Source organism: Dromiciops gliroides, chromosome 6 (assembly GCF_019393635.1).
Source record: "Dromiciops gliroides isolate mDroGli1 chromosome 6, mDroGli1.pri, whole genome shotgun sequence".
NCBI lineage: Eukaryota > Metazoa > Chordata > Mammalia > Microbiotheria > Microbiotheriidae > Dromiciops > Dromiciops gliroides.
Window position 1 is genome coordinate 62,862,262 of NC_057866.1, and position 15,506 is coordinate 62,877,767.

General features: G+C 34.1%; 1 protein-coding gene across 5 annotated transcripts in view; it reads right to left on the bottom strand.

Annotated features, from left to right (window-relative positions):
• Positions 1-953: 953 nt before the first annotated feature.
• The window catches only part of PCDH7 (protocadherin 7), a 516,602-nt gene continuing 502,049 nt past the window's right edge, over positions 954-15,506 (bottom strand). For 3 of the 5 annotated variants that reach the window (XM_043970275.1, XM_043970273.1, XM_043970272.1), the window contains exon 3: positions 954-5,301. In XM_043970275.1, coding sequence (XP_043826210.1) covers positions 4,922-5,301 — 380 coding nt within the window. In that variant the 3' untranslated portion in view covers positions 954-4,921. The remainder of the gene's footprint in view (positions 5,302-15,506) is intronic. The other 2 variants (XM_043970277.1, XM_043970276.1) reach the window with 1 other exon arrangement.

Genomic DNA, 15,506 nt, shown 5'->3' on the forward strand with positions numbered 1-15,506 from the left:
AGAAAATGGCAAGTGAAACTTAAAACGGGTAGAAATACGGAGACTTTGGTTTTCTTACTGTTTCCTTAGCACTGATGTGTGAGTTCTAACATCATTCTTTTCTTCTTAAATGTGAAAAGATTACTCCAGTCTACTAATCTTTTTGGGGTAGCATTTTCATTCCCAAAACAGCATTAAAAAATAAGAAAATCAGCAGATAGGAGGAGAAAGTGAGTCAGAAACAGGGAAGACAAGCACATGTCAATGCTTATCAGTTTACTCAATGAAATAAGATAACCATGAGTGTTGAAGATGAGAATTGATAAAAATAAATAAATACGTACAATTAAACCATACAGAGAAAAATAACAAGTGTATGTAGACTGAAGAAAATATATATTTTAAAGCCTGGTTCTCAATGCAGTAGGGAGGTTGATTGGAGAACAGGAAGCAAGGTTTTTAAGTAAAGACAAATATCTATTTGATTCAGTTTTTCCAGTATTTCTTTACCTGGTTCTGATTTTTTCTTCAAACATCATTGACTTTTTCCTGCTCTGCCATTATTTTGGAGTATAAATAATTTATTTTATAGAACTATATATTTGTTTAGAATTTTTTTGTCTTAAATTTAAAAGCACTTTAAATAATTCAGGAGAAAAACTTAGGGGCAACAGCACTTTGATTACAAGCACTTTAATTTGGGATTTAGAGAAGATCAGGAAACTGTTCTAGAATTGTTTTGATGAAAATGATTAATTCAAGTTTCATTCCTTAATAAAGTAAAGTAATGCAATGGTTATACACAGTGTTGCTAAAATGAACAATTGCTGGGGCACCATCTTTTGTTTTGTATCATATTTGAATTAATCCAAAATCAAACCATTCTGCGTTGAATTGTCATATCAATTCATTCACTCTTTTTCAATCAAAACTGAATTACCTGTCAAACAGAGAAGTAGACTTACAATGGGAAAACCATTTGAACATGTTATATTTTAATTTGCAGAGACAAAAATGACAAGCAATTTATTTACATAAAACTTTACAAAAGCAAATTAAATTATGTAAAATATTCCATAAATAGAGTTGGACTAGCGTTTAATACATTTTGCATGTTTAGCATAGTTGCGTGCATAGTGACTCATAATAAATGATGATAAATTGTTCTCTGCTTCACTATCAACATCCAAGTTGCAGAACAATAGTCAATGATTAATATTACAAACAGATCGTACCACACTGAATGCAAGTGCTTTAAAATTTAGGAAAAATTGTCTGAAAGTGTACCCCAGGCAGGTGGAAAATGATGCCTTCTTCCACATTTTATACCTCAGCTAGGGACACAATTGAAATGTTTCACTACTTTCAAGTCCATTTTCTCTCCTCCTTTTTCTTAAGGACACACTGTATATTTATCATTGATACTATGTAAGTAGAAGGTATTTTGTTCAGATTTCCCATGATTGTTTTAAGATAGCTGCCCATTTCAAGGCAGTTTCTTGGGGTATCTGTGCATATGCGAGTGTGCATGTTTTCCTACTGAACATCTTCCTAGGGTAACCTTTCAGCCAGACATCTTCAATTCCATTTTAGTTCCTTTCCACATAAAAATAATGCCTCCCCTGTTTTTTGAAACTCAGGCAGCAGGCCAGTCAGAAACTATATTGAATAAATATATTGTTACCGGAGATCCAGAATGAACATCGGATTTTTGATCGAAGATACAGACGTTAATACATATATAAAGTTATATAATTATGCATCAATCTATAAACATGTCCTAATGTAAAATGCATGCAAAGTTCATTTGGGTTTCCTGTGTACAGAAAATAATTGGTTTATATACTGTACAACCAAAACAGAATGATAGCTAAAAACAACAAAAATTTGAAATCATTTACTTTGTAGAATGGACTGAAAACATGGCAAATGCCAACTGGGGTACTATTGCAATATATACAATAGTCCCCTTTTGATATCTCTTAGGCAGTCCATACCTATGCCACACGCTTGTTTTAATAATGAAAGATATTTAAGACTGGGCCATTATCTGAGTTTGGCAGAAGGCAAATTCTTTTTAATATATTATTTATCATTTTTCAGAAAATAAACATGGATAAATATACAGGTTCAAAAAAGTTGGGAATAGCCCATTACCCCTCAGTGTCCAAACCCAACCACCACGTTAACCGTAACAACAGGTAGAAAAGGCACAATTGCATATTTTGCATTCACTCTTTTAATTTATTTTTTGTCTGTTTTTGTTTTTTTTTTTAAAAAGCACTCTATATGTGGAGTGGCACCAGATTTAGCCTATTTAAAAATTAAAAAAAATACAAACACAAAATATATTTCTGTGTCATGCCAGTTCATAATAGTAATAAACATGTTATGATGGCTAGTTCTACTTGAATTGCTGTGAATACTTACAGTACACTTAATTTTATTCTTTCACACCCATTTTAGTTCTAAGGAGATTCTCACAAGTTAGATGATATAATGACATGACCAATTTTGATATGGTGCAAACATCAGTGAGTGACTGCTGATCCAATTAATCGGAAGGTCCAGTGTGACCCATATTAGCTTTGTAGACAATAGGGTTTAAAGACATATTGAAACAAGCTACCTAGTGGTTTTCAAGTGTCTCTTCCAAGAAAGAAAAATCCTACTGAAGCAAAAAAAAAGATTTTTGAACATTTGTGTTATGCAATTGAGTATTTTGTTGAAACGTGCAAGAAAAATATGTATACATTATTACATAAGTATCTTTAGAAGCATTTTTCTTAATAGGTACTTACAGATTATACAAGGCAGTACTGCTTTAATGCAGTTTCCTATCAAAGTACTAGAACTTCATCTTTCCATAATGTAAATAATAATCAAACATAAAATGTTCAATTATTAATATTTTAGTCTTATTTTTCTCTCAAGTCCATGTCCCCATTCATCATAACTACTATACACAAACTAACACTGAAACAAAAACCTTAATGCTGGAAAGAGCAAAATGGAATGACCCTAAAAACCCTCCCTCCCCCAACCCCTCCCTTTCCCATGACCCAAAAGAGGAGAAGTAGTTTTCAGAGATAAACATTGTGATGACTTGTACTGAACTATCAACTGTTATTCCGGGCTGCTTAACTTTATAGTCTAAGTAGTTCCACAAAGCAAGAAACTAGCCAAAACTACATTGTGACTACATTTTACTAGAGAGCCATGTGGCCTAGGCATCCCTTTACACCAGACTAGAATCATTCAGAGATTTGAATGTTTGCCCTCTTCTCATGTTCTTCCCCATTTTGCTGATTGTCAATTTCATTTGAATGTCCCAGCTCCATTTTAAACTGTCCTAAATCTTCATCTACAGAGCAGCTAGCTCAAATTCTTCACTCTGTTACTTTTTATTGCACACAAAAACCTGTATCTGTTCTGACTTTCCTTAAGATGTGCATCCTGTGAGAAATGTCACAGCTCAGAGCTCATTTCTTTCATGTTCAGTTTGGAATGTTTTGTAACTTGTCTTGAGTTGCTATGTAAGTATCATATCAGTGCTAAAGTCATTCAAACTGTTTGTCACCTTCCTTAAATGCTCTGAGTCTTGACATTCTATATTGCACAGGACTCAGGTTTAATGCACTTTTGTTTCAAGAATATTGGCATTGGACCATTGACCAAAGCAGGTGATAATCTGTAATGTGGATGTTAAGTCCAGTAAGCATACCCTGGATTCTGGGGAGGTTGGGAGACAGGGTGGGAAGATGATGTTGGACAACTTGCAAGATGCTTATGCCAATGCATCACCTTTCTTTACTTCGCTCCTCCCCTGACCCATTACTCACAATTTCTATGACTTTGAAAAATGTAATCTTCCCTGATAATATTACCCAGAACTGGCATAGGACCTGCATTGCCTCTTATCATGGTATCAGCAAATACACTGACAATTTCCTTTTGAGGATTTCAACTAAAATTCATTTTTAAAATTGTTTTCTGGATTAGATACTTGGCTGTTATGCAAAATGAAATATGTTTGTATGTATGTATTTAGCCTTTTGTGAGTGTGATGGAGTTCTAAGTCAAGACCAAAAATATTTTGTAATTCCCCTGATCCATAGTATGATCTTTGGCCTTTTAATGACTGAAATTGTCCCAGATAGGTGCTAATGTTGGTCTTGTCCAAAGAAAATGTAAGTCCAACAGGTAATCATTAGTATGATGCATGTGATGCTAATCTGTTTTATGCAAACTGTAATTAATTATGCATATAGAGAGAACATCCTGTCCATGAATGGAATTGACCTCAGAGTTAATTATTTTATAGGGAAATATGCCACATTTTGGACTGCAGTCTCAGGCTGAAAGTTATATTTTCTGTTACCAGCCTTGGGTGAGAATATTAAAGCTGTGGTCTTCAGAAAGTGCTTAGTAATGGTTAGACCTTTCTAATAACTGTATCTAGAATTTGGGAGTTTTTAGGCAAATTGTTCAAACAGGGATCAACCATGCTCTGATGGTGTTATTTGGAGTAGACTTTTTTCCTGACCTGTTATTCTCAACAAGTCAGATGACAATCAAACCAAATCAAAATGGATAAAGTCATGCTTTAGCATTTGGGATAAAGACAGTGTGCTGTGTTCTGCTAATCAGGCTTATTACCATGAAAGAAACTTGCAACCATCAATTTAGGGGGGGAAATCAGTGAGGGGATTAGACATGCAAGTAACAACAATGGTTTCTACATTGTACATCATCATCAGGCAGACAGTGTAATTAAATGCCTGATTTGGAGGCAGATGTGGCAGGCCAAGCTTTGTCTCTTTGGTAGCCCCCTCTTTCATTTATTCATTTATTTATTTTGAGTTAAATTGTTTTGATTTTCTAAAGTTTGCCCCTTTTTCTTTCTCATACAGGAAAGAACCTTATTGTTGCTTCTGATAGCCTACAGGTAAACTTCTCTTCTAGTTAGAGTATTGACAGGAGATGGCTTGTATTCCCCTGTCTTCGTCAGGGGAATATCCTCTGGGTTGGCTTCCTCGTTTTTGCTGAAACTAGCTGCACTGAAGGTCTCATAGGATGAGGTCAACTTTTTGTTAAGGAGGTTTCTGTTGCGGTCACCCATGAGAGAGGCTTCTCCATTGGCCAGCTTTTCCTGGCTGCCTCGTTCATCAACGGGCATGAATGTGGAGAGTTTTGGCTGGCTTTTCTGCTTCCTTTCAGGTGAAGTGCGAACTGGCATCCAGCAGGAGTCTGAGTGACCATATTCATCACACTCTCGGGTGCACTTCCCTGTCAGGGCTACATCTGGCAGAGGCCTTGAATCTGAAATCAGAGGAAAAGAAAGCCTTTAAGAATAGATGTCATCTCTCATCCCTTCTTCTGCTGTCTCACAATAAAGAAAAAGTCATACACTTTCTCCTACTGATCCCTTTTTTGTCCCCAAAAATCTTCTTTCCCACAACCCTAAAACAAGGATTATTTTTTGTCAGGGATTCTAATATATCACTATCTCTACATAGTGGCATATAGAAACCCCAGCTGAAAAATTCATTAATATTATTCATATACAAATATAGGTTTTGCATTAACATTGCATTTTTACTTAGGAATAAGCAGGTATAGTGTTCATTTCAAAATTATATGGCTGTAGGTAATATGATATAGTAGTGTGGATATAGCCACATACTGAATAATGACAGCTGTGCAATATATTTCTGCATTCTCTTTTGCAAAGAAAAACAAAAAGACCTAAACAGAATAGATAAATGCATTATGATTTGTAAAATTTCTCCCAGAAAGGGAGAAAGAACACTTTTTGCCAATCTGATCTTTTATGCCATAATGCCTTATATATGGAATTTGTGAAAATGCAAAGCCTTACATTTTACATTTGAATACATCAGGGTGTTTCGTACATGGGACTTAAATGGATATCATTTATAACAAGAATTATAAATGAAAAATACAAATAAAGAATGGGAAAGAGCATAAAACAACGTGTTTTTTTTTTCCATTTTCAAATGATCTGTGTATGTGATGTAGGACAATCTCCCTGTGTGTTCACCTCAAAAAATGGTTGTCAAAGTGCTGAATGGAAAAATGTGAATGTGAGGTGTCGTACAAATACAGTCATGTCTCTGACCTTTTTGGTGTTATAGCATGCATGTGTAATTAACTGAATAAGGTTGCTTTTTGTACCACAATGGAATGAGAAATGAATACTCATCCTATATATTTAGTTAAATACTTTTTAACCAGCACTTGTGCCCATGATATTTCCTACCTTTAAAAAGAAATGTATGTGATTTAAATATCACTACATATTTTTGTTGAGAAAAATGACTTCAAGTTTTTTCAGTGTTAAATTTTAAAACTATTTTGTGCTGCTGCTTTTTTATGAGCTTACTATGCTGCAAAAGGGTGGCAGCTCCTCTGTGTAGCATTTAATGTTTTTTATGGTTCAGTTTATAGCTAAACAAAAGAACATAATATGACTGAGCTCCATTTTATATCATATTGTATCATTTTATTATATGACTTGTGGATTACATAATCAATAGTTGGAGCCAAATTTTGATCCAAAGAATATTTTCATAATGGTTGAAATCAATAATGTTTGCATATACAGAACCTTTGGTAGCCTTGAGCTATTCTGTAAACTCTTCATGATAAATCTAGATTATACCTTTTGCTGTTTTATCTGTAGCATATCATTATATGGCTATTTTGCTTTTCATTTGCATTACATTTATTGTGTTATCCACTGAAATTTCCTAAATTTAGTGACACCAGTCATCTCTATCATTCTTTTCTTCCTCAGACATGGATAATAGAAACATTGACATTTGTCAACCCATCAATTCCGGAATCATTGTAGCCTGAGAATGTTGAGAATTCATTGAAAAAGTTCTACTGTTCATCATAGGAGACATTGTAATGTTTCTCTCATTTCTCAAAGGTAAGATGGAAAGACAATAATTTATTACAGTCACACATTTTACTATTTGATATTTAAGTATACAAATATTCTTAATTTTGCTAAAAAAGACAAGTAATTTTCCAATCCCTAATTTTTTTAAATAAAATTATCCAATTCATTTAATTTCATTTTGTATGTTTAAATATCACATTTACTAATTGTCATTTTAATCAGTAAATTGAACTAGTAACATAACTTTTATAAAATATTATATAAGATTCAAGGATAAACACTACATTCTTTTAAAAATCTAAGAATATTGTAATTCTTTTAAAAGTTCTTTATAAATTCCAAATTTACACTGAGATAATTTCCCCTCTCTAATTTTGCTTTTACCTTCACCCCCCACTAATGAGCCTAAGTTTTTCTTTTATTTTCTATTTTCTATTTTATTTTTATTTCTTTTATTTTCTTTACTTTTTGGTCTGTGCCAGTGTACTAATATTATGGAAACTCTATGATCTTGTATTTTCAAATTGATTCTTTCTATCAAATCTCTGTTTTAATACCTTGCTCAAGTGAACCTTAATGGTTGTACAGTTATTTCTTTAAGTTTATTTAAGACTCAGGCATTTAGTGTTAAACCCAGTTTATCATAGATTCAATTAGCTACACAGGAAACTAGTTTTCAGGGATTCATTTTTGTTTCAGTTAGAATGCATTACACTATGTTTTCCTTTGCTATGCTGTGCAATTAGGCATGGTTAGAAGAGTTATATTAATACACTGAAAACTCATCTTACATTTTGTTTAACTTATGCACCTAAACTACTTACTGCTCACAAGTAATTAAATCTATTTTCATTGATTCAAGTTCCAAATTGAAACACCACTGAGTTGCACTGACCTTATTTTCCCTTGGTCTTTTCATAACACAGCCTGGCTAGCTTCCAGTTGGGATTGATTTCTACTTTGCACATTTAACTAAAAGGAACTTTTCCACAGAGCTGTCACCTACAGTGTACCATGTCTCTATCCAAGATGCATGATTTTTAATAAAGAATGCCTGTCATTTCCAGAATCAAATCCTTGAATATAGAAACGCCCTAGAAACTGACAAGCCTAACTAAGAAACATTGCATTATTTGTCATCAAATTCGGTAAATAGTCAAGAAAGTGTGCAAAAGATTTATCACATTTAGTAACCTCTTCTAGACTTAAATGACTGTTCAGATAGTAGACTGAAGAAGTTATCAAAGGGTAGTCAACATGTTAACAAACCTTTCCAAATGCATGCCTATACTTAATCTCTCTCACTTTGAGGAAATGCGTTATTAAACCCAAGACCTTCATGTTACACAAACGTCTCCTATTACTTGGTCCTCATTTGAAAATGAAAACAGCTGATTACCCCTCTCCCACCTGCTTTGATACAAAGACACCGAAAACATAGTAACTGTCAATTACAAAAAGCAACAGTAGTCTACTGACTTATTTCATAAGGAAAAGTGATGAATTTCTTCCTCAATCACAACAATTATGAATGAAGACTTTATATAGGGTCTATAAAGTATTTTGGTTATAGCATTATGTTTTCTTAAGACTAAAATCAAGTCATATGAGCTAATATTTTGGCCACCTTTATAACGTAACCATTATTACCTGAGTTGCCAGTGGAATTAACATTTTAGAAACTTATCTTTAAAATTATTATGAGGGAAAGGGGCAATGAATGAGGAAAATGACCAGTTCTGTGGCCTCATAGACATTAGGGTGAATATTCAGAAAGCAAATGAGTGAATTCTATAATTATCTGATGTAGTTAGGAATATCCTTTTGGGTTGCTAAATCAAAAACTTCATACCCTATGTCTCTCAGCTGTTCAACTTTGTCTACAATGCATTGATCGCATGACAGCCTCCCCTTTTTATATATGATTAAATTGTCATTTACTATTCTTTTTAAACTGGCCTTTGATTTCACTGGTTTGTAGATCTACTGCTTAGTAATTTCCTCTCTGTATACAATAATTTACTGGTCACTTAATAGTCGTTAGTAGTTGCCAAAGGGTATTGAGGGTTTAAACATTTTTTCCAGGGTCACAAAGTCAATGTGTGTCAGAGATGAGAAGTAAACCCAGGCCTTCCCAACTTTGAGTCCAAGCTATCTCTCTGCTAAGGCAAACTCCTTCAATTACTGAAATTCATTCCAAGAATAGTAGCTGGGAGATAAAGCACATCTTAATACCATGTAATATTTCATACATATATAATGTGTATATATGTATTATATATACGAAATACTAGTTTTCACATATTATTTAAATAACTAAAGAACCTATGATTTCTCCTCCAAAAGAGAAAAATACCTATGTGTACAGAAATTTTTACACAAGCTCTTTCTGTGGTGGCTAAGAATTAGACATCAAAGGAATGTCCATCAATTGGGAAATGGCTACACAAGCCATTATGATTATTATGGAATATTATTGTAGTGTAAGAAATGAGAAAAAGGATAATTTCATAAAGGCCAGGAAAGACTTATATGAACTGATATATAGTGAAGTGAGCAGAACCAGGAGAACATTGTGCATAGAGACAACAATATTGTTTGATGCAGAACTGTGAATGACTTAACTATTCTCACCAATGCAATGATCCGAGATAATCACAAAGGACTAATGATGCAGCATATTATCCACCTCCAAAGGGGGAAAAAATGATATTGATTGAACATAGACTAAAGCATGCTATTTTTCACTTTTTCATCTTTTATTCAAATCTTATAGAAAATGACTAATATGGTAATGTTTTACATAATTGTACATGTATAACCTATATCTTATTGCTTACCAGCTCAGGTTTTGGGAGGAAGGGAAGGAAGGATAGAATTTGAAACTCAAAATTCTAAATAAAATGTTTATGGAGAAAAGAACCTATGATTTCATCAATATAATTACTCCTTTCAAGGGGCAACTAGGTGGCACAGTGGAAAGAGCACTGGTGCTGGAGTCAAGAGGATCTGAGTTCAAATCTTACCTCAGACACTTACTAGCTCTGTGACCCTTTGCAAGTTGCTTAATCCCGGTAGTCTTAAACACCTGGGGACATTTTCAGTCCTCTGTTATCTATTTTGCCACTGGATCCAGATTGCTCTGGAGGAAAGAGTGATGTTGGTGACCTTGCACAGCCCTCCATCACTTAATTCCAATTCAGTACAAGTCATTACATCACCTTCTGATGTGATGGTCCTCTTCGAGAATGGACAAGAAATCCCTTCAACAATGAATATTGCTTGTGCTATAAGAAAAGACAAGCAGGGTGATTTCAGAATGAACTGATGTATAGTGAAGTGAACAGAACCAGGAGAACATTGTGCCCATTGACAGCAATGTTGTTTGATGAAGAACTGTGAATGACTTAGCTATTCTCAGCAATACAATGATCCAAAAAAATTCCAAAGAACTAATGAAGCCTTCTATCGATTTCCAAAGAAAGAACTGATATTGTTTGAACACAAACTAAAGTATGCTATTTTTCACTTTCATTTTCTTTCATTCAAGTTTTATTGTACGAAATGACAAATATGGTAATGTTTTACATAACTGCACATACATAACCTATATCTGATTGCTTACCACTTCAGCGAGGTAGGAGGAGAGGCAGGGATAAAATTTGGAACAAAAGACTTTAAATAAAAATGTTTATTATAAAAAAAAATGAATACTCATTTCATCTATATCTTAGTAGGTTGTTTCCTACTGTGGCTAAAAATATGAATGAACTAATGGCCAGACTCCTGATAAGTTTGAAGGTTCTCCACACTTAGCTAAGCTGTTCTCAGATGATAGAAATTCCAACTTTCACAGGATCTATACTTAAAATCCTTCAAGCATAATAGGACCTTCTAGACCTTATTTACCACTGGAATAGCCTTAAAGAAACCAGCATGATCCAAATTGCTATTGGAAGATTCACCCACCTCCAAAAAAGAGGCATCTATCATATTATTTATATACAAATATTTCAGGGTTATGGTTCACTATCTCAGATCTCAGGATGGCAGAGTTGAAAGGAAATGCAAGCTTCATTTGATTTAACCCAACCTGGACATATATGAGAATTTTTCTACAACCTCTTCAACAAATGGTCATCTAACCCTCACTTAGAACTGGGATGAGAGGGAGAAACTATATTCCAAGGTCATCTTTACCATTTTGGGGCAGTCCAGTGCTTAGAAAGCTCTCTCTTGAAGTTGATCTGCCTTTGTTTCTCTGCTACCCATACCAAAAATTTCTAGATCTGATGGTTGGGGCAAACAGGATATATCTAATCCTTCTTACATAGCATAATTCTTCAAATATTTAAAGACGTTGTCATGTTCTGGTCCTCTAGAATATCCTCTATTTCTTCAGCTAATTCATATCTAGAATAGTCTTGAGTATCCTCACCATTGGATTGTAAAGTTTTCTTTTATCCTTATTTCAACCAGTCACCAAGTCCTGTTAATTATAGCTATATAATGCTTCTTGCCTCTGATCCATTTTCTTAATGTATAGTTAGCATCATAATTTATATATTCTTCACTTATCACATGGACTATTGTCATTATCCCCTTAATAGTGTTCCCTATTTTCAGTCATTCCCTTCGAAATTTATCCTTCAGACAACTGCCAAAATATACAGTCTAAGTACAGATCTGACTTTGTCTTTATAAGAATTGACTGCCTATCTGACCAACTTGCCAATATTTTATCATAAAAGAAGTCTGATTCTCTCTGATATGTCTTTTTGTCTCATTAATCCTAATCACTCTCCTGTTTAAAATCTTCTCTGTCTCTCTACTTCTTCCAGAACAACATACATGTTGCTCAGTCTGTCATTTGGGGATTTCTACAAGTTCTCCAACTGGTTTTCACCACCTTATTTCTTCATCATTTGTGCAATCAGTATTATATACACTCACATTTGATTTTTCACAGTTGTATTCTCTCATCCTCTACTCTTCTATCACTATACATTAGGGCAGGCCAGCTTCTATGACTTAAATTCATTCTTTTCTAATTTCTCTTTGGAGAAAACCCTTTTCTTCCTCCAAGACTCAAGTATGGTATTCAACTATTCCCATATCCACAAAGCTCTCACCCCTCAAATTTTCTTAGCACACATAGTCTTGTACTTTCCTGCATCATTATCACATTCTACTTTATATCATTCTCATTTGTGTACATGGCAAACCTACATTTTAGAAGCTTCTGGAGAACAGTGACTATGTGATTTTTCTTTTTCTCTTCCTTTCTTTCCTAACAATTTAGTCTATGTTCTCAATGCTTAACATTAAAAAATGTGAATTGCTGAATACTACACTGAACACTCCTAGCCTGGGTATTAAATACTACATACTCATCTTTTCATCATTATGACACTTTAGTTTCTTCATCAGAACATAGGTATTAAGTCTAATCTTGCCAAGGAGGAGATTAGATGATTTAAAAAAAATATAGAGAGACCATTAAACAACAAAGGTAATGAAAACTCTAACTTGTGAAGAAAAGAGATTTAAAGGCTTAAAAATCATAATCAATCCAACAACCAAAGAAAAAGCACTTTCAAAAATAGACTCCTGATATATATGCAAGCTTCATAAAGGGACTTTTAGGAAATTCAAGCAGATGGCTACCATATAAACACTTTGGAAATTTCCATCCTGTCCTTGCAGCATTTTACCAAGTTACACTCTGTAGTGCTTAAGTTCAGCCTGACATACCAAAACCCTATTAAAATGCTTAAACATGTTTGAAAGCATCAGCAACTTCTTTCTTTGCACCTTAGGCAAAACACAGTTCAACAGCAATTGAATGTATCTCATGAAGCATTTACTGCCCTGAGGCTGGGACCATTGTCATTCTGAATGTGGCATTATCATATACTGTAGAGACAGGGCATGCCATGTCTCAAGCAGTCTTGCTGAATAAATTCAAACATAAATCTACTGTTTGGCACATGAAAGTTGCATGATAGTACAAAAATATATATGAACTCCTTTGGAAGGAGATGTATTTTATAAATATCACTTATATGACTTCCTCTTCTTTTCTCCATTTCCTTCCCCCTTCTGAAAAGTTAGGCACCAGGTAGACAAAGTACTGCATGGACCATTGTCCATGCAGGGCTGCAGGAATTTGGAGGGGAGGGTGGCATGATGAGAGGAGGGGCATGATGTAGTGCTTAACTATTATTTTGGAGAGGTTACCTAATCTGAAATTCGATTACAGTAGTTACATCACTGACATATGTCATTACAAATGGAACACATCTCCAGGTTTCACAGTCATTCCCAGGAATGTTGCCAATGTGATGACTGGCTCAAAATGTATCTCAATGTCTTGCTTAGAGTTTCAGTTGCTCCTCCCTTTAACACCTTCTGAAGTGGTGGGAAAATGAGGGATACAGGTTGGGTAAGTATCTTAGTGTGTTAGGACTCAATTACTTTATCTGCAAAGGGAAGCAGTTGGAAAGGGATGATCTCTACATTTCTTTGGATTTATAAGACGTCTATGAACACTTCAATTTACATTTAAGATGCATATTTTTCTTTTTACTACTAGTATTTAAAAGTTCTTTACTAAAATGCCCTATTCTAAAATTGTGATAATGTAGTGACCCTTGATCCAATCAGAGTAGTCACAGTGAATTCTGAAAATTAAAAAAAAATGTGGAAACTGATATCATTAAAATTTTTGTCTTATATAGTGGCATAATTCCTGAATATTTATGGTTTAATAACTAACAGAGTATGTGTTATGAGGAAGATGGTTTTTGTGAGTGTTGAATCATTATTGTGAAGCTAACCTGATAATATGCTCCTTCAAAATTAGCTGGTCATCAAGCAAAAGTTATTCATTGGGTCCATATCTTGTGCAGAATGTGTGATTTCATCTCTGTATTACATGCTCATATCTGTATTTTAGGGATATCAATTTGGCAACTGCAGGGATGATGGATTAGTGAAGCAACAAACTAGATACCAGGAAAGCTATTAAGAGGCTGTTTCAATACTCCAAGTAAGAGGAGGTGCCTAAACTTCAGTAGTTATAGTGGGAGTGGAGAGAAGAGAATGAATGTGAAAGGGTCTTTTGGAATTAGTATCACTAAGACTAGGTAACTGATTGGAAGGGTTTTAGAGGGGAGTGAAAGAGTTGGCTCCTGGTTTACAAAAGTGATTAACTAGGAAAATGGTGGTTTTCTCAAAATAAGTTAGTATTACGGCTGTGCCTGGTGGGAAGTTTAAGGGATAATAAATATTAGATAGATAGATAGATAGATAGATAGATAGATAGATAGATAGATAGATAGATAGATAGATAGATAGATAGATAGATAAAGATATATATGTAAGTAGAAACAAGAGCTATAGAATTAATATTACATAAAACTATCCATCAATAAGTAATTCAGCATTGGAAAATAGACATTTATCCAGCATGAATAGAGTATAAGGAGTGTATTAAAATTGCTTCAATTCATGGCAATAGAATTAATTACCTTAATTCTGCTAGAATGTCTTTAAGGATAGCACTTTAAGTTTAAATTTTATATGTGCTTTATAAACATCTCATTTGAGCTTCATATTAGCTCTCTAATGCAGGATGTGTGATTTCATCTTTGTATGAAATTTCTGGTGTGGAAACTTTATCCATCAATGCAGATTATCAACTTCTCTGTAACTTAAGAGTCTCAGATAATTAAGTAGGACAGAGATAGGTTAAATGATTTGCCTTTGATATCACACAGCTAAGTGTGAGAAGGGGAACGTTAACCCAAGTCTTTTCTGCTCTAAAAATTTAGCACTAGCTCCACCATGCCATTTAGGTGGCACAATGGATAAAACATTGGGCTTGGAATTAGGAAGACTCATCTTCATGAGTTCAAATCTGATCTCAGTCATTTATTTGCTGTGTAAACATAAACAATTCATTAACCCTATTTGCCTCAGTTTTCTCATCTATAAAATGAGCTTCAGGAGGAAGGGGCAAACCACTACAGTATTTTACCAAAAAAAAAAAAAATCCTTAAAGGTCATAGTAAGATACTGCTAAAATCACTGAACAAGAATAACAACCACTATGTCAAGCTGCCCATGGTATAAGGATAGATGCTAGGGACATTTCTGTTCAAATTGATGGGATATGAAAAATACCTGTATATGGAAACACTCCTAGATTTTCCTATTCCCTTCCAACTTCATAAATATACTTTGACCAATATAAGATTGGGGAAAATAATTCCATATTTTTGAAGCTCCTTCTCAATCTCGAGAACTAATCAAAACAAAAACACTAGCTGCTTATCTAGCTCTGAGGAAATTACCTGGAGAAAAAAATGGTATATTGAGATGAGGTTAGAAGATATGAATGATGGACCACCCCATCTATCTTTAGCACAGGAAATCAGGCATGATGAATAGCATAACAGATTCAGAGCTAGAAGGTACTTTACATGTGAAAGATATAAAGGTAGGTTCAGTAATTTGATTAAGGTTATATAGGTAATATGTGGCAGCGTATGGATTTGAACTCCTGTCTTTTGACTCCAAATTCATTGCTTTA